The sequence below is a fragment of the Varanus komodoensis genome, unplaced genomic scaffold (genome assembly GCF_004798865.1).
Source record: "Varanus komodoensis strain SLA01 unplaced genomic scaffold, ASM479886v1 scaffold15, whole genome shotgun sequence".
NCBI lineage: Eukaryota > Metazoa > Chordata > Lepidosauria > Squamata > Varanidae > Varanus > Varanus komodoensis.
In genome coordinates, this window is record NW_025335440.1 from 5,207,799 (window position 1) to 5,225,852 (window position 18,054).

Sequence of the window (18,054 nt, forward strand, 5' to 3'; positions counted from 1 at the left end):
CGCCGGCCCAGCCGCGTGGAGTCGCGGGTGTGGCCCTCGCTGCGGCGGCGGCGGCGGCGGCGGAGGGGAGGTCCCTGCCATCCCGCCCCGCCTGAGCTCGGCCATGTCTCACGGGCACAGCCACGGCGGGGGCAGCTGTTGCCATGGCGACGCCCACGAAGAGCCTCCCGAGCGGCGCGGCCAGGCCTGGAGCCTTTACCTTCGCATCGACCTGGAGCGCCTGGAGTGCCTGAACGAGCGGAGGGAAGGCAGCGGGGCGCTCGTCTTCCGCGCCTGGGAGGACCGCGGGGACCGCCAGAAGGTCGGCTGTGCGCGGCTCTCGCACGTGTGTCTGCCCCGGCGGGGCGGGATGGGAAGGGAAGGGGTGGGAGGGCAGGCGCTCCCCCCTGGGTCCGGCCAGCGCCGAAGCCCGCGCGCGGTTTTGTGCATCGGTTGTTGCCGAGCCGTGCGTTTTCGTCTTGTCTGAACCCAGCTGCTCTAACTAGCCATGACTTGCAAAACAGCAGACAACCAACGCATGAAGAAAATGTATGGTTTGTTGTGGCCTGTTCTTGGTTCAGGCGATAGGAGAACTCATATTCCAACTCTACCTCACGTTTCAGTACCGTCCATGGTTCTGTGATGGATCACATTCGTCCCAAACTGAGCCCGTGAGTGCCAGTTATTTTGTCGTCTGAACCCTGGTCATTGATCCTGCTTGAAGGAAAAGCGGTTTTCACATAGGAAGTACTGTATAGCTAACTGGCAGTTCTAAATAAGATCCCTACTCTCAGCATACTTATTGTAAAAGAAAATTCTGATCAAAACAGATAGGGCTTTCCATGCTCAGGGGCTCTCCAGATGTTTTGCTGTGGTGGCTGGGAGTTAGGAGAATTGTAGCCCAACATTTCTGCAGGGCTGCAAGTTAGGGGAAGGCTGAAATTGGGTTTCGTTCAGAGAAAAGATATTTAGGACAGGAGTGCTAATGTGAACTACAGTTGTTTGCTATTCAGAATTGCAGCTGTGGGCCAAAAGTTCACACCCCTTCCAGGGATATTCTTGCTGTGAGCTTTAAACTTTTTTTTTTTTGCACATTTGCATTTTCTTTTTCCTGAGCCCCCGTGTTACAGACTATACCAACCCCCAAAGAGCTTTGTGACTCACAAATTAATTACGCCAGGATTTTCTATGAACTTAGGTTGGTAAAGCAGGTTGGAAAACACTTACATTTTTAAATAGAAAACTTTCCATTTTATATCTATATCTATCTATCTATATCCTGAGTAGTCATTCCTTCAGAATTGCAGTCACCTGGAAATCCTTCATAATGACAAGTGCTGGGTATAGGGAGAGAGAGTGCACGTGCATGTGCACCTGTGATAATTTAGCAAGGGCCAGGCTAGGCAGTCTAAAGAATGGATTTTAGTTGTGGTACAACAATATTCCAAGTACGATGTTCTATTTTTTACCATGGGTGAAAAACAGGTCTTTTCTGTGCTACATGGTGACAGAACTCTGGGAACAGGCTTGGTTTTATTGGCTTTTATTGACCAGAATAGCACAGCGTGAGTTAGGCAGCGTTAATGTCATGTGTAAGGACAGGAGGCATGACTCAGGTGCCGCTCATAAGGAAAGCTTCGCAGTCAACACCCTATGTTTGTACCAATGGACATATTTGAAATCCATAGCAATCTTTAAATTAAAGCAAGTTGGTCGGGATCCTGGAAAAAGAAGACTTTAGTTCTCTCCAGGTAGATGCATGCTTCTTCCCTTCTTTTCTCTCTTTCCTTTATTATTTCCTAGTTTAAAAACAGAACATATGACCATTTTCACAGTAGGCCAGGGAAACCCTTCCTTCTATTGCTGCCTTAATTCAAAAGCCTCACCACTTAAGCTAGTTTATTGATATCAAGTCCCCTCCTAAAATGAATTGTCGGGGAGTGGAACTTAGTTTCCTTTGCCTAAGTGAATGTAGGTTGTTTAGCTGGCGTGACCTGAACATCCCTGCAAATTCTATCATGTCAGTTTGTCTTGAGTTTCAAATGAAATTCCCCATTTTGTAGCTCATCCTGAAGAAATGTGCATGCTAACTGGTCTGCTTTGAGACTACACACAAATGTTTCCAGTATGGTTGTAGAGAGGGATATGTCACCCATTTCTTTGAAGCAAGAAAGGCATAGTCTGCCCCTACTGCTGATCAACATAAGCAGTGCATTGATTATGAAAGGTTAGGGTTAGTTACCACCATCTGGCCTAGTCATTTTGTGCATTGTCTGAGAGGGTCAGGCTGAGCTCCCTGTAGGTTTGCTTGTCTCCTAACGGTTGCTTAGTTCACACTCTGAGATCACAAAATTGGGATTGGGTAGATAAAGTAAAGGAATGATCCCTGCCTAGACTTATAGATTTAGATTTAAAGAACAAAAAAAAAAAGGAGATGTGAAAGAATACAGACTGCACTTCATATTTGGCCTTTGGTTAAGTCTTTATTTCAGTATCTAGGAACTCTTACAGTCTTCATCTAAGATAAAAGAGCATATTAAAGTAGATTAAAACACTATTTTGGTGCATTTTTCTGAAAGTTTGAGTATTTCCTAGTAAGAGAATTATCTGTGGGTGGATAATGGAAAGAGGAGAGGCGTGGCCATGGAAAGCAAGGACAGGCTTTCCTGCAGGTCTCTTAAGGCACAAAGCAGCAGCTGTGCCTCACAGACACTGCTCTTCAGCAGAATTGTGCTCTCCATAGCCATGTCTCTGCTCTCGTTACATTAGCCACTCCTGTGGGGGACAAGAAATGGTTTCCGTCAGCAGATTTGAAGGATGCCCCCTGGCTGGAGTGAATGAGCATTGCTTCCAGATGCCTGGGCAGGAAGGTACTCAAAGTGTGATAGAGGGATGCTCCTTTATTTCCTTTAGGAGGAACTGATGGTTAGAGTGTTGGACTGGGACTTAGGCGATCCAGGCTCTAGTCCCTGCTCAACTATGAAGCTCACTGGGTGGCTTTCTGGGAGTCACTGACACAGTTTAGCTTGCTTCCTGGGTTGCGGGGTGGGGATAAAAATGGGGGAAAGGGCCAGGTAAGCTGCATTGGGGGAAAGGGCCAGGTAAGCTGCACTGGGGGAAAAAGGTGGAATATTAGTGTAATGTTAAATATAACAAATGAACAGTGATATGGTAAGATCTGTGCATTTATTTGCAAGGCTTTCTTACAGTGCAAGTCAAGGCAAGATGGCCTTGCACGTTCTCAGAATTTTCTGTGCATTTGTGAAGTTTAGAAATCTGTTTTTAAAAATAAATTGTAAAACCATTAACAGAATACCATTAGACAGACCGGCTGAATGTGAAAACTCTTATATTTCTTTTTCCAGTTTGTAGAAAGTGATGATGATGAAGAGCTTTTGTTCAATATTCCGTAAGTACCTATTTTGTATGTGTATGTGTTTCACTGACATTTGGGACTGTCCATGTTTAGTTTTGGCTTCTTTTCTTTTGAAGTCTGTCTTGAACTACCAGAGCATTTGAGGAAAAACTTGTGAAAGTCAAGGTGTGGGCAGTACTTTTACAAGATGACTGCTTAAATTTATTTTTTCACCTCATTTTCAGCCAAGGTTGGCTCTCAGATTAGCTTACAATTAAAATATAAGGTACCTTATATTAGACTTGTTTAAAGGGTTTGTGGCATAGAAATGTTATAATAATAATAATAATAATAATAATAATAATAATAATAATTTCTTCCAGATGTCAGCAGTTAGTGTAGGCTCTTCCATTAAGAGAAAAGTCTAGAGAAAACTGAAGATGGATTGAGGGGCAATAACTAATAGTAATTAGCCCACAGAAGCAGCCCTTCTTATGATCTGCAGCATCTTCTGGTTCTAGAAAGAATGTTAAATTTGTGATGCGACTATTTGGAAATCCACTGACATACCTTTCCTTTTAGATTTACAGGCAATGTAAAATTAAAAGGGATAATTGTTATGGGAGAAGATGATGACACACATCCATCAGAAATGAGACTGTAAGTGACAGATCATTTGTGGTGACTTCTTGTGCAGTGAAAGCTGGTACTCAAGATAATCAGTTTCGTACTAAGATAAATATCTGTATAGTTCTTCATTCTTGCTTCAACTGTTAAGAATTATGCATCCAATATTAGATACTGAGTTAGCTTCCAGTGAATGGCTGAGCATCTACTGCTTAATTTGAAATCCTCAGTGTTGTTACAAGCCTGTAAAGGGAAGAATTAACTGACTTGAGTACAATTCAGGCTCTTCTCTATGTTTTTGGCCCCCTTTCCCCTCTTGGAGTTTCCAGGTCACTGTGTTATAGTGACAGCAGAAATCACAGTTTCCAAAACTTTCCTGCCAAGTTCCAGCCTCTAAACATAATCTGATGATCCACTGCCTTTCTTGTCCACTTCCTTTCTGCTGTTTAGGAATTATCCTTTCTGTCTTTAGGCCATCTATGCCCCTCAGTTCTACTTTTTCCTCAACCATGTCCTTTCTTCAGCTCCTCCTTTCTGGCAACCATTTTTCTTTGGGTCCTTGCATTTTGACTGTTGTCTATTTCTGCCTTCCCCAACTTGCTGGCTGGAGGATAATGGGAAAGCTGACCAACCAACTTTGTTCTACTTCTTTTAGCTATCTTGTCTCTTGACTAGCTTTCCTAGCATTCTGTTTTTCCTTCCCTAAGTACCACACAGCATCTCCTGAGTTTAAACTCTGTGAGGTCTCTTAACAGCCTATTCTGCATCTGTCTTCAGCCCTCGTCCATTAGCTTTCCTACATCCTTCAGTGCGCTCTCAGTCAGTTGCTAACCCTGTTATAGTGAATCCCAGCCAAATGGACCGCATTCTCTACCCTAACAGAAACCAGGTGGCCAGCTGCTGTGTCCCCCGAGACAATAGAACAATTACTGTTGTAATGGCTTTCTTGAATTCTTGCATTGAGCATTGGATTGCAGGAATTTGGTTTAATAGGTTGCCGTTCTGGCATCTCTGGTTGCTTGGGGATAGAGGCACCAAGAGCCATGGTGGTGATTGGAAATGTGACAGAAGAACTCTCAATTGCGTTTTTTATATGTATGCATGTGTATGTATATATGACACTACTGATACACAGACCCGGTTACCTAGGAAGCCATGAATTGTGGTTCAGTTTGTTTCTAATAGAAATAGTAGTTATCTCTTCTTAATAGTGCACTAGAGTATGCAATGTCCTAAACAAATGAGCGGTCACTTTCTTCTTCCTAGTTTTTGTCTTCTGATTTTCACTTTTCTGTTATTTTTGTTGCTACTTGTGCTAAGTCTCCCATATCAGAGCCAAATAAGTACAGCTACTGGGTACTGGAGGGGATGCATAAGCTGACATGAACTTTGTGCAGGTTGATTCTTGCCTTGCCTTTTTCCAGGTTTAAGAACATACCTCACATGTCCTTTGATAATGTTGCCAGAGAACCGGATCAGATGTTCAGCCTGAATCGTGATGTTACAGGAGAACTGGAATATCCAACGAAGTATGTCATTGTCTGTGCGGTCTTTGCTGAGGGGGTGGAGCAATTCTTGTCCTGAAATCTCTCAGCCACAAACTTCCCAATGTGTAACAGGTGCCTCTGAGGCTTCTCCCCAGTAGTTCTTCACATACCTTAACTAGCCTCCCCCAACTTTCCACAGTCATTGTCTGTGCTGGGAGGTGATGGGAAGTGTAGTCCAACACAGTTGGACTGACAGTTTCTCTCTCTGTCATTTGGGAAGGCAGGATTAAAAGAGAAAGACCATTGATAGCATTCCTTGGAGCATAGCAGATTAACTGGTTTAGCTTTCGACCATGTAGACTTGCCCTACATGGTGGTGGGTGGGGACAGGAGCAGCGGAGAGGAAGGGACGCTGGGCCAGAGAGGCCCTCTGAGGCTTATCAAGCTGCGCTCAGCCCTTGGCGATACCAACGGACACGGTGCCAGTGGTGTCATCCCTTGGCAGTGGCCCAGGCTGCCCGGGGACTCTCTTCCCTGGGGGCAGTTTTTAAATTATTTTTTAAATTTTGTCCCTGTGTGTATGTGGAGGGGTTTGTCTAGGAGAACTGGGCAAGTGAAGAGTAGTGCAGGACAGACAAGGTGGGGGAAGAAGGTAGCGCCTGCAAGGGGTACCCAATGTCAGGTCAGGAGATGGGCTTGGCAGGAATCACAGGTGTTACTGTCCACTGCAGCAGCTGTGACATGTTTCCCCTTCTCTGTCAGGAGAGGCAGGGATACACTTGCCCTCAGTGCAAGCTGGTGTCCTTCCTAGAGGAGGAGGTGAGCAGTCTGAGGGCCGAGAGAGCTCTCCAGGCCCCCCTGGGAACAGTCCCCCTCCAGACAGAAGGTTGAGGGAGGGGCCGTGGGAGGAACAGCCAGGGAGACATGGAGGCATGTCACCCACAGAAGGGTGGGGTGCACGGGGATTCCCTGCTGAGGGACACCGAGGTGCAATGTGCTGCCCTGACCTTGAGGTAAGGGAGGTCTGTTGCCTGCAGGGGTTACCAGCCACCTCTGGTGATCCATGTGGGGATGAATGGCACAGCCAGGCAGGGGGTGGGCAGGACCAGCAGGGACTTCGAGGCCTTGGGAAAGAAACTCAGGGACCTGAAGGCTCAAGTGGCCTTTTCCTCTATATTACCGGTCCGGGGATTTGGGCCAGCCAGGGAAAGGAGGGCTGCCAAGGTGAACAACTGGCTCAGGGTTTGGTGCCAGAAGTAACAAGCGGGGTCCCCCAGGGCTCTGTCCTGGGGCTGATCCTGTTTAATCTTTTCATTAATGACATGGAGGAAGGGGTGAACAGTCTGCTGATCAAATTCACAGACAACACTAAAACTGGAGCAGTGGCCACAACTGAGGAGCAGGCACTCCAGATCCAAAAGGATCTGGACAGAATATGGAAGTGGGCAGGAGACAACAGGATGGCGTTCAATGTGGACAAGTGGAAGCTTTTGCACTTGGGGCATAGGAATGGGTGTCATAAGTACAGGATAGGGGATAAGTGGCTGGAGAGCAGCACTTGTGAAAGGGACTTCAGGGTATTGGTTGACTGCAGGCTAAACATGAGTCGCAGTGTGATGTGGTGGTCAAGAGGGTGAACGCCACCCTTGGTTGCATTGCCAGAAGTGTGGCTTCTAGATCGAGAGAGGTATTGCTACCACTCTATATGACTCTGGTGTGCCTGCAACTGGAGTATTGTGCTCAGTTCTGGACCCTTCGTTACAGGAAGGATATAGCCAGTTTAGAGTCAGTGCAGCGTAGGGCCACAAGCATGGTGGCCAGATTGCAGGGAAAGCCGTATGAGACAAGACTGAGGGAACTGGGTCTTTTCAGCCTGGAGAAGAGGAGACTCAGAGGGGAAGTATATGTTGGCATCATATAGGTATGTGAGGGGGTGTCACACGGAGGTGGGTAGAGACCTGTTCTCCCCTGCAGAGGAAGGCAGGACGCGCTCCAACGGAGCAAAGCTCAGGGAACCAAGGTTTCGTTTGGATGCCAGGAAGCACTTCCTGACAGTTAGGACCCCAAGGGTGTGGAATGGGCTTCCATAGGAGGTGGTTGAGGCCCCATTGGTGAGGGTATTCAAGGATAGGCTGGATGTCCACATGGTGGGCATGCCATGAGCAGAGCTGGCTGGAGCCAGGGGTCAAACTAGATGGCCTTTGTCACATATAGAAAGTTGTTTGATTGCTGTTCCTATGCTCAGGCATTGAGTGGGAAATTCAACTAAGAAGAGAACCAGAAGCCATATAAATGAGATATACTACAAAGATGTATGACATATATTTTGCAGAAAGCAAAACAGTCTCTGAAAGTCATGAAGGGTACGGACACTGGAAAATCCACAAAGTCATGGATTTACTTGAGTGACTTTAACAGGTAGTATCTGATAAGGGGCTCATTTAAAAATGTACATTGAAATCATCGAGTAGTAGGTTCTCGGACAAGCATGTCAGCATTGCTGGCATGTATTTCCTGCTTTGTTTCTTGAGACAACAAAAGCCCACGCAATTACAAATTCAGTCAGAAAGACAAGGTATCAGCTTTGCCAGTTTCTGAGAGTGGCCCATTATTTGAGGCCCAAACAGCCCTGGTTTTCCATTCTTGTGTGATTAACTGATAGCCTTTACTGCTTCAGAGATGAGGATGTAATCTCTTGTGTGTAACTTTCATTTCAAATGCAGAAGGTCAAACTTTTTTTCTTCCAGAATTGCTCGCTTCTCAAACGTGCATCATCTCTCTATCCATTTCTCCAAGAACTTTGGTGCTGAGACAACAAAGATCTTTTATATAGGCCTGAGGGGAGAATGGACAGAAGTAAGTGTGGGGCCGAGGTGACAAATGGAAAGGAGGAATGTGCAGAGAAGGAGGGAGGGCCATACTGGTCTTCATACATTATTACATTTATGACTGATTGGACAGATTAAGTGCTGTACAGAAATCTAAAGTGTAATGGCCAAAATACAAATGGAAAAGAGAGGGATCAAGCAAAGTCAGGTACCAATTCTTAAAGTTATAAATAAAGTTATTTCTTTACAGTATTAAGTAGGTGGTCTTAGGAGAGGAGGAGCCAAATTACATGTAGTTTTGTTTGAGCTGAGCAGAGGTTCTTGGTATAGATTTGGACTGGATGCAAAACCAGTGTGACAAGGAATGGTGATCGTATACAATGTTCCTCGTCCCACTGAGTGTGTTTGCTAACGGCTATGGTGGCATAGTGGAAGTCTGGTGCAGTGGCTCATTCCCTGATGCCCACATCCATTACAATATGCACAGGGTCTACCTGTAACTGTTCCGTAAAGCCCCTTTTTGCATACCCCACTCTTATTGGTTCTTTCTAGTGTTATTTGATATGGTGATAGTCAGGAGATTCAGTCATTAAAGGTGCAATCCTTTAGACAGCAAAAAAGTCCTACAACTCCCAGCATTCCCTAGCTTGTATGGGAATGCTTGAAGTTGGACTTCTTTTTTGTATTATTATATTATTATTATTATTATTATTATTATTATCATTATTATTATTATTATTATTATTATTACATTTCTATGCCGCCCCTTTTGTCTAAAAACACATAAGATTGTACCCTAAAATGAGTGTGCCAGCTCTGCCACTACATTCATAAAAGTGACTAGCTCCCATACTTGCCTGACTGAGCCTCCCTCAGTAAGTTCTAGCACATGGAAACAGACCCAGTTCTCTTCCCTTTCATAAAGGGTTGCTGGCCTCACTGCCTGTTGGTGTTCTTATTCCTCACAGGTAATTTAGCAATTAATACTCGCAAATTGGAAATTGGAATGTTCCCTCAATTTCAAACCCGTTACCATTTTATATATCTACCATATAATCTGCGTGAAACTGGCCAGGTTCCTGTGTTCGGCTAGCTCAGCATCTGCTTTGGCTATTGGAAAGGATCAGAGTGCCCCAGTGGCTAAAGTAGGGAATTTTCAAGTGGGCAGTCTGGTTTGTTTTTCTCTGCCATTTATCATCATTGCCTTCCACCCCTAAATTTGCATTGCGATTTCAAAGCTGATGTGGCTCTCTCCCCCACAAGCTTAGTGCCCCGCCAAGCTAAACAGGCAGTGACTGGCATTGCAGTCATCCTCCCATTTTGACCTGTGTACCCCACAAGCCTGAATGGTTGCAGGCCATGCTCCTTTGGCTGGGTGGGCATGTCCCAAGAAGGGAGATCACTTAGCTATTAAAAGCTTGGGATTCCCATTCCCATGCTGCACGGGTTGCAGCTGATGGCCTTCATGGCCCTTCCAGCTCTACTGTTTTGTGATTCTACGGTAAGCACAACCCTCCTCAAGCAAGCACAAATTATCCAGAGTTGTTGTCTAACAGTGAATCATGGACAAAACGTACAGGGATGATGAAAAATGTTGATGTTAAATGGAAGGAGGATCAAATCACTGTTCCAGCTTTGAAAAACTTTTATAGTAGCATCTTACATTTTCTTCTTGTTTTTATGCAGCCTCATCGACATGAAGTGACTATCTGCAACTATGAAGCGGCAGCAAATCCAGCTGACCACAAAATTGATCAGATCAGACCACAGACACACTTCATTTCCTAACTGCAGCGCTCAAGCTGCAACAGGCCATTGGGCAGACTTAGGAGCATGTGAAATACTTGAGGCTCTGCCAAGCACTGTAGCTTTAATTCTTTTGTTGGGGGTGCTTTTTCTGGGAAAGCAGGGCACCCAATACTGGGCAGATAGGTAAAAATCAAACTATTGCTAAGGACAATCATGGCTTGAGAACATAAAAGTATCAAAGTAGTAAGTCTTGAGAATATTGGCCTCTGCCTACCTGCCCAGTCGTTATCTTAACTATCTAATAATCTGGTTGGAGCAGAAATATACTGAGCCAGTGAACTCCGTTTCTATTCCCGCTGCTGACATACATGAGATGAGGGGTTGTTGGCCGACTTGATGTGGGGCTGTTGCTTTTGAATGGAACTTACACAGGTTGATAAAGTATTGGTGTTCTGTGTGAGCTTTTGGCTGATTCCCAAGCATGTTAAAAGTGACTTATACAGGGCAGTAATGATTTGGCTGTGCACCAAAGCACTGCATGTCTTTCCATGAGCATCATTAAGTAGGTTTCTTGCTGACATCTAACAGCTTCCTCTGTGTGTCTAAACATGGGAGAACAAAAAACCTAGGTGTTTGTTTCTTCTTGGGACACCTTTCTGGCTGATGTGGCTTAATATTTTCTAATAAATGTGGCAAAGACTATGTCCGTGTCCCTTTTGTTGCAACATTTAGTAACTGGCCAAAGGTTGCTCCATTACGCTTCATTTCTGAATGGGGATTTGGACCTGGGTCTTGTCTTTTCAGCATTATTGGTTCTAGAAATGCCTTCTAGTCTCGGATGGATTACTTGTGATTGCTGATGAAGAAGCAGAACAGAATCGAGCAGCTGCTGCACTCAAGTTACCTCTGTAGCATAGGAGTAGCGAACCCCCTTTCATCTCTTCAGGGCTGGGATCTCTTGAGAAGCAATTTGCATACGAAGCAGCAGGTTGGAGCAGAGGCACAAGTGAGTAGAGCCACCTGTTTTCTTTCTTCCTGACAGCAGCCCAATGGAGGAAAGGAGAGACTGCTCTTGCCCAAAGTGTGTGCCCTTACCAGTGGTCGCTACACATGAGCGTGGGTGGTTGATTTAGCTGTTAGTATTTGTAGCAGTTTATTAATGTATCTTTTGGGAATGTGTATAATCCACTTCATAAAACTAGTTTGTTTATTTATTTATTTAGAATATTTTTATCCCATCCTATACAACCAATTGTCTCAGGATGGCTTAAAATATAAATATGAAATGGGTCCAGATAATCGGTTTCATCCAAGAGTGCTTGGAGTTGTCCCACCACCACCTGCTCCAACTCCTTGCCCAAGAACGGGATGTTGGCCACCAGTCTAGAATTGGCGGCCACCTCTGGGTCTAGGGACGCCTTCTTCAGGTCTGGTCCGATCACCACCTCCTTCAGAGGGGCAGGGACCCAGCCCTCCCTCAGCGAGGCATTGATGACCTCCTGGACCCAGGTCCCAATCCCGTGTTTGGCTCTGGCAAGTAGCCACAAAGGGCAAGGGTCAAATTAACAGGTGGTGGGGCATACCAGTCCAAGCACCTTGTCCACGTCATCAGGCCGCAACAACTGAAACTCATTCAACAGTGATGGACCAGATGGCGCTCTGGACACTTCCCATGGTGGAGTCCCAAGACCAAGCTTCTCACTTCCAGATCACCAGTCTTCCTGCCCTGTTTAAACTATTTAAAGTAGTGGCCATTGCCACACCTTAGGGCATGTCATGCTAATTTTGTGTCATATGCCATTAAGTCATTTTGACTTACAAGGACCCCATGAATTAAAACCCTCCCAAATGCACCGTCTACGACAGCTCTGCTCAGCTCTTCTAAGTTTAAGACTGTGGCTTTCTTTATGGATTCAATCCATCTCATAGCTAATTCTGTACTTTCTGAAAAAGTAGAGTACTAGCATGCTTCTGAGTTGCAAGTTCAGCAGTTTGGCAACAGAATTAACTAGGCTCAATCCTATATGCGTATGTCAGAATAGACCCTATTGAAATGAGCAGGTGTTTTTTCTGAGTAAATGTGCATTGGATTGTACTAAGTGCCATTTAGTGTGTTAAAAAGCAGTAAACCCTCTGTTGCCACCAGTATTCACTCAGCAGGCAGCTACAGCCATATGAAGTGCTCTGCCTATAGGGTAATGGTGTTTTGCATTCCAACCTCATATTTGTAGTGGTACATTTTTAAACATCTTAATCGTATACTTCAGGCTGATAAATGCCAGTGCTCATGAGGGAGGAAAAAAATAGGCATGCTTGTTTCATAACCACTCGCTCAGTAATGGTGGTGAGCAAGCCACTTCCATGGAACTTAGGCTTTGCCAAAAAGTTTTGGAACATTAACAGTAATTCTATTTTATATATTCTCACAAGGAAAGCTTGCTCTATGTTCAGAATGCCAAAATCCCGATGGGTAAAAATTAACCTGTGAACTTTGCACGTTTAACAGGTAGCTGGGAATACTCAGTTAATGGAGAACAAATGAAAAAGCAGGATACACTGCCAACTAATTAGTGCAAAAACAGCATCAGTGACATACGGAAGTTATGACTACTTATAGGAAGCGCCAGTATTACTATTAACAATAATGCTCACCTTACTGTTTACCATCATAAATTAGGAACTTAAACATCAAATGCTATTATAGCCATTGACGAATACCAACAGAACATCATCACCCCTATGAATAATATACATCATCAAGCTGAGATTGTTTACTATTTTCATGCCATTCGTCATGGCAATCGCCCTTTAAGTGGACAGAATAAAATAAATGGAATGACACAGCCTTTCCCCACTTGATGCCCTCCAGATATGTTAACGACAACATCCATAACCCACCCCAGGCAGCGGGGGCTAATGGGAGATGTAGTATCAACACATCAGGAAGGCACCGAGTTAGGGGAGGGCAGGCTCTGAAGAACAAGGCACCAATGAAGCTACCAAGATGGCCGCCCCCTCAGAGCCCCTGTTACCCTCTCTTCCGGGTTCCGTACCAGCTGGAGAGCAGCGTGTGACGTTACTTCCGGCAGACCCGCAGGTTGGGCGGGCCTTTCCAGCTCGCGCGGGCTGGCCGCGGCGGAAGTTCCGTAGCGCTCTGGCAAGCTCGAGCCTGAGTCCCTCAGTTGGAAGCCGGGTAGAAAGAGACAGACGGGAAGGAAGAGGTGAGGCGGGGGGGGAGGAGGAGGAGGAGAAAGGCAAGGAAAGAGCGGGGCGGTTGGAGCGCGCTCGCTTGTGTCGGCCCCACTCTCCAGGTGGGGGGTGGGTGTCTCCTCACCGAAGGCTAATTGGGCAGGGGCTTCTGAAGGGGGGCGGGTGGGCCAGGCTGCGCCTGAGGAGGGAGCGGGGGGGGGTTAGGAGGGGGCCCAGGCATGTGAGGTGAAGGGTCGGGGAGGGGGCTCGAAGAGGGCGGGGGCCGGAGGGAAGGCGGCTGTGAGGGTGGCCGGAGTGAGGGTGTGGCGTGGAAGTGGCACCTGCTGGGGGAGAAGGAAAGGGATACGGGCGACGGCGCTGGCTTCTTTCTTCAGGTAAGGGGAACGGTCTCTGCCAAGGCTGAGGCCATCAGGGTCGCAGGTCTGAGGCGATGTTGAGGGAATGACGGCAAGCGTGGCCCAGCTACAAAGAAGGACAGGGTTCTTGTCCTTCAGGAGAGGGGTTCCGGGCAGGATTACGCCTCCCTCCTCTGCACAAAAAGGTGCCACCTTTTAACTTATGTTTTAAGAACAACTGAGTGTCCCAACTGGCCTCCGCACATCATGGTTATTCTGTGAGGAGAGAATGGATATGGACTGGGAGATGTAGGCAGTATTGAGTAGAAGCTTGGAGGAGACCTAGGCGGGGGGAGATTGAACTGGGGAACAGTCCCTTCAGAAGGTCTAAGATTCCCGGGAACACAGGAGAAGATTATTGTGTTGTGCAGAAGAATAAAGAAGGGTGTATAGCACAATCAAATGAGTTGTCTGTTGAAGTTGTTGGAAGTGCATTTTTGGGAAAATCTAGAATGGTTCTGGATTAACTTCTACTCCATGTTGGAATAGCTTTTGATTGCAAGGTTGCAGGTCAAGATTGTAATATGTTTAACTATTTACATAATTTCGGCTCTCACTTTACTCACTTTTTACCATCTTCACTCTATAAGTTCCTAGCCTAATGGGCTTGCTTAGATTGGATCCAGTTACTCTCTCTTACTTTTTTTTCCAAAGAACAAAGATTGCTAACATTATTTTCTGTTAAACATATATTTATCCTACCTTTTCATTGTGTAATAATTCTTGGTTTGCAACTAACATAATGACAATGCGTAAAAATAACTTACGGCAGGAGTGGGAAAACATAAATGTAGGCAGATACAGTTAAAGAAACCAAACTACTGTACCCAAAGTTTCATTGAAACAAAGCAGCTTTCATTATAGCAGTATTAAGCAATCCCATATGCTTCAGTCAGCTTAGTGAATGCTAGAAATTATAGGAGTTGTAGCCTCCAGTATTTGGAGAGCACCAAAAATGTAGTAAAGGCCTAAAAAATGACACTCTAACTTTTGCCACCATTAATTCAAATTGATATCCGCATCAGTAAGAACTAGAAAAGGATCTTGGGATCTCAACTGTCAAAGCGGTACACATATTCTGCTAGGCTGCACTAGTAGTCATAGAGGTAATACACTGCCATAAATCCACGGATGTTATCCCTTGGTTGACATAAAGCCTAATCCTGAACATGTTTACTTGGAAGTTCCACTGAACGTACAAGTTAAGATTGCAGATTCACTTGTAGTTATGACTAAATGACACAAGTTGTAGTTTTGCTCAGTACTCTTCATTAGAGTACACACACCCCTTTCTTTTCCCATTACCTTGTGCTCAGTTATGCTGTTTCTACTTCTGTTTTTACCCATTAAAAAGAAGATGGCTGGAGAATGAGTAATTTTGAATCTCTGTGGCTTTGTACATAGCTAAGGAACTGATATCAGGAGAAACCTGTATTTTTGGATAAAGAGTTAAACAGTTGCTCCTTCATTCAAAAAAACAAACAAACACCAACTGATAGTATCCTTTGGTTATAGAGAGACTTTGTGTACTAACACACTGAAATTGCAGTTGGCTGGTTGAGCTGCCAGGAAAAAAATCCAAAATCTTTTATTCAGTCCTGCTAAATGTCATGAAGTAATTTAATGAGCAATCTTTCAGGTTCTTTGAAAGCTTGCTCACTTTCTACTTGGCAGCATTTTAGTTGGCCCTCAAAAAGAATCATGCTACTGTCCCTTTTGGGCTTGGTCATGTTTGGGAGCTGTTTGGGTTGTCTTTGTTTGTAATGTGCTTGACTTTAAAGTTCTGTCACTACTGAACAAGCTTTATTATTAATATTGCATGGCTTCCCTTTGTTTAATAGAGAATGAGCAGAGAAATCCTATTCCCAATTTGAACAGCTTGCTTCCCTCACCTTTCACTCAAGTATGGGCATGGAATGCTTATTTTTTCCAATGCATTTTACTCATTTATTCTCATAGAAGCATGCAAGACATAAGAAAATAGAACTGCTTTATTACAAGCTAACTTTAGCTCAGATTTCTGTTTCAGATTGTGGCTAGAAGGGATGCCTCCAGAACAGCCTTTCCCTAACCTGGTATCTTCCAGTTTGTTTACTGCAACTGCTGAGAATGTATGAATGTAAAAAATAATATGGCTAGCTGGGACCTGTCAAAAGTATCTGGAGAGCACAAGGTTGGGAAAGGCTGCTCTAGACGTTCAGACAGTGATGAGCTCTGTTCCCAACAAGAAGTGGATATTCTGCCTCTGAACATGGATGTTTCATCTAGCTGCCATGGCTAAGGGATGACTATTTGCCTAACTCTTTTTAAATGGCATCCTAAATCAGTGGCTAATGCTATTAGGGCATTAGTAGCAATGAATCTTATAGACTTAATTAAGAGTGGTATGTATGCTCTTCTGTGTTTTGAAATTACTGTTAATCAGCTTCATTCAAACAATGTTCTAGTACTATGAGATGAAAGAGATGTCCATTTTCTGCATTATCTTTATAATTTCATAAACCTCTATCATGACTTCCCCTAGTCAGAATTTTTAAATGAATGCCCCAGTTGCTTTACTTTTAGTTGATCATTTTGTATTCCACTTTCTCTAGCTTTTCCAGCTTTGTGATTTCCATTTTAAGTCTGAACACCCATATATATATATAGATGCAAGGGGAGGGAGGGAGAGAAAACACACACTAATTGTGGCTGTTGCAGCTTTTTATAACAACGTTATGATAATTTGCTATTCTTTCTTTTGGGATTTTGCCATCCTGCATAATGTAGCATTTTCAACAGCTATTTCAATTGTTTGCCATGATTCAAGAGAAGGTATAAATAAGTTAAAGAACATTGTCTCTAATTCAGAAGTGAGGGAGGCTAGTTTACTTCCCGCCATTGTGAAAATTATTTATTTTTACGTCTGTTTCCTGTTTTTTAGCTGATTAATGTATTCATAAAAGGGCCTGTCTGTATCTCATGTCTGTTATGTTCTTTAAGACCCCTTTGAGAACTTTGATCAAAAGATTCTGGTCAATGTTATTACTTTCTCTGGAAAATCATTCCATTCTTTCTAACAAAATTATGTCTCATAGGTGCATCTGAATGTTAGACACTCTCAGAAGTCCATTGAGACTTTTGCTTTGCAGTAGGCGTACACCTAATTCTTGTGTAGGATTGTGGCCTTTAACATCACATTGCATAGTTACTTCCTTCTTAATTTTTATATTACTTTCAAAATAATGGTCTGTAATAAGTTTGGTAGGTACTAATCCCATCAAGTCTGTAGCCAAGTTAGTAATGTGTGGAATGCAGTAGAAAATCCACATTTGTAACCTTGGTGGGAGGTTAAGGGCTGGATTGATGGGGCTACACAGGCTCAGCCTCTTCTCAGTAAGGACTAAGATGTAGGAAGTACCCATTCTGTGAACAAAGCATGACTGCTGCATATTATTACCTTTTACCTCTAGGGCAGAGACAGGTAACCTGATTTCTTCCAGTTGGTTTGCACTACAATTTCCATCAGCCCTAACCAAGATGCACAATGTTCAGGGATTATTGGAGCTGTCCAATATATTGGGGGTGGGGGTGGGGGGAGTACCAGATGGCCTTATACTGCTGTGATAGAGATAAAAGTCTTTGTGACTCCCATAGTGTTGTGGAAGTCCATACTAAGCACTACAGTTTTGTGTTTCAAAAGCCTAGACCTGTAAGTGCTATACATTCATACAAGTTGGCATACAGAGAAAACTGTCCTTTCTAAGAGTATTTTTATATGGTAGTGTGCCTTTTACATTTCCTCTGAGGCTAGGGAAAAAGGATGTGGGGCTTGCAACAACAGTATGGGAGCATAGGCTATAAACACGGGTTTTGTGGATGCGTATGCTAAGAAAAAAATTGTCAGTTCTCCTGGCTTCTAGAATTCTCATGCCAGCTTCTTTCATGATCTGTTCCTACCAATGTATCTCTGTTGTGGAGTTAAGCAGAACTCAGGCTCCCTTTGCAAATGTGAGGCTAGACATTTGATTTTTTTTTTCTTTTCTTTAAATGAAAACTGAGACCCTTGATGGTGTAACAGAGACCCTTAAATTGTTGGAGTCTATGCCAAACCTTTATGGGCAACAGAATACGTGCTTTCCCGACCTTCTAGTTATGTGATACTGTCCTCTTCTTTCTGACCTGGATCACATGACTTGACACACAGTGGGTACACTACAACCTGTTGTGGGTACATAGCCATGGTGGTTTGTCACATAATCCAAACCTAAACCACTTGGCACAGGGAAGCTTATTTTGCAGAAATAAGGCACCCTGACAACCTATAGCTTGTTTTAGGGGTAGTTCAACCAACAGTGGGTTGTCATGTTCCCTGAACCTGGGAAAGCAATCCTGCCATGGGTTGCAGGGATTGGTTAGCGAGCAGCTTTTCATTATCTCACCTG

The 18,054-nt window shown here is 44.3% G+C and overlaps 2 protein-coding genes across 5 annotated transcripts in view; both read left to right on the forward strand.

Moving 5' to 3' along the window:
• Nucleotides 1-10,727, forward strand: PITHD1 (PITH domain containing 1). Of its 2 annotated transcripts, XM_044424676.1 has the most exons (7): nt 53-301; nt 603-650; nt 3,345-3,388; nt 3,917-3,994; nt 5,386-5,490; nt 8,196-8,304; nt 9,963-10,727. In XM_044424676.1, exons 1-7 carry the CDS (start codon nt 104-106, stop codon nt 10,062-10,064), a joined length of 684 nt encoding a protein of 227 aa, XP_044280611.1. In that variant the 5' UTR covers nt 53-103; the 3' UTR covers nt 10,065-10,727. The 2 variants fall into 2 exon arrangements, with proteins under 2 accessions (XP_044280612.1, XP_044280611.1); XM_044424677.1 differs by lacking the exon at nt 603-650 and having other exon boundaries at nt 1-301.
• Nucleotides 10,728-10,867: 140 nt separating this feature from the next.
• Nucleotides 10,868-18,054, forward strand: part of LYPLA2 (lysophospholipase 2) — a 29,254-nt gene continuing 22,067 nt past the window's right edge. The window contains exon 1 of one of the 3 annotated variants that reach the window (XM_044424672.1): nt 10,868-11,031. The gene's annotated coding sequence lies outside the window, so the exon portion shown is untranslated. Of the gene's footprint in view, nt 11,032-13,128; nt 13,247-13,315; nt 13,337-18,054 lie in introns of those variants that run through there. The other 2 variants (XM_044424673.1, XM_044424674.1) reach the window with 2 other exon arrangements.

What these genes read in the sequence shown, in the direction of transcription:
- PITHD1 (XM_044424676.1), top strand. Translation starts at nt 104, where the DNA reads ATGTCTCACGGGCACAGCCACGGCGGGGGCAGCTGTTGCCATGGCGAC. An exon ending in ACCGCGGGGACCGCCAGAAG is followed by an intron (nt 302 to 602) that starts GTCGGCTGTGCG and finishes CTCACGTTTCAG; the next exon opens with TACCGTCCATGGTTCTGTGA. An exon ending in GAGCTTTTGTTCAATATTCC is followed by an intron (nt 3,389 to 3,916) that starts GTAAGTACCTAT and finishes CTTTCCTTTTAG; the next exon opens with ATTTACAGGCAATGTAAAAT.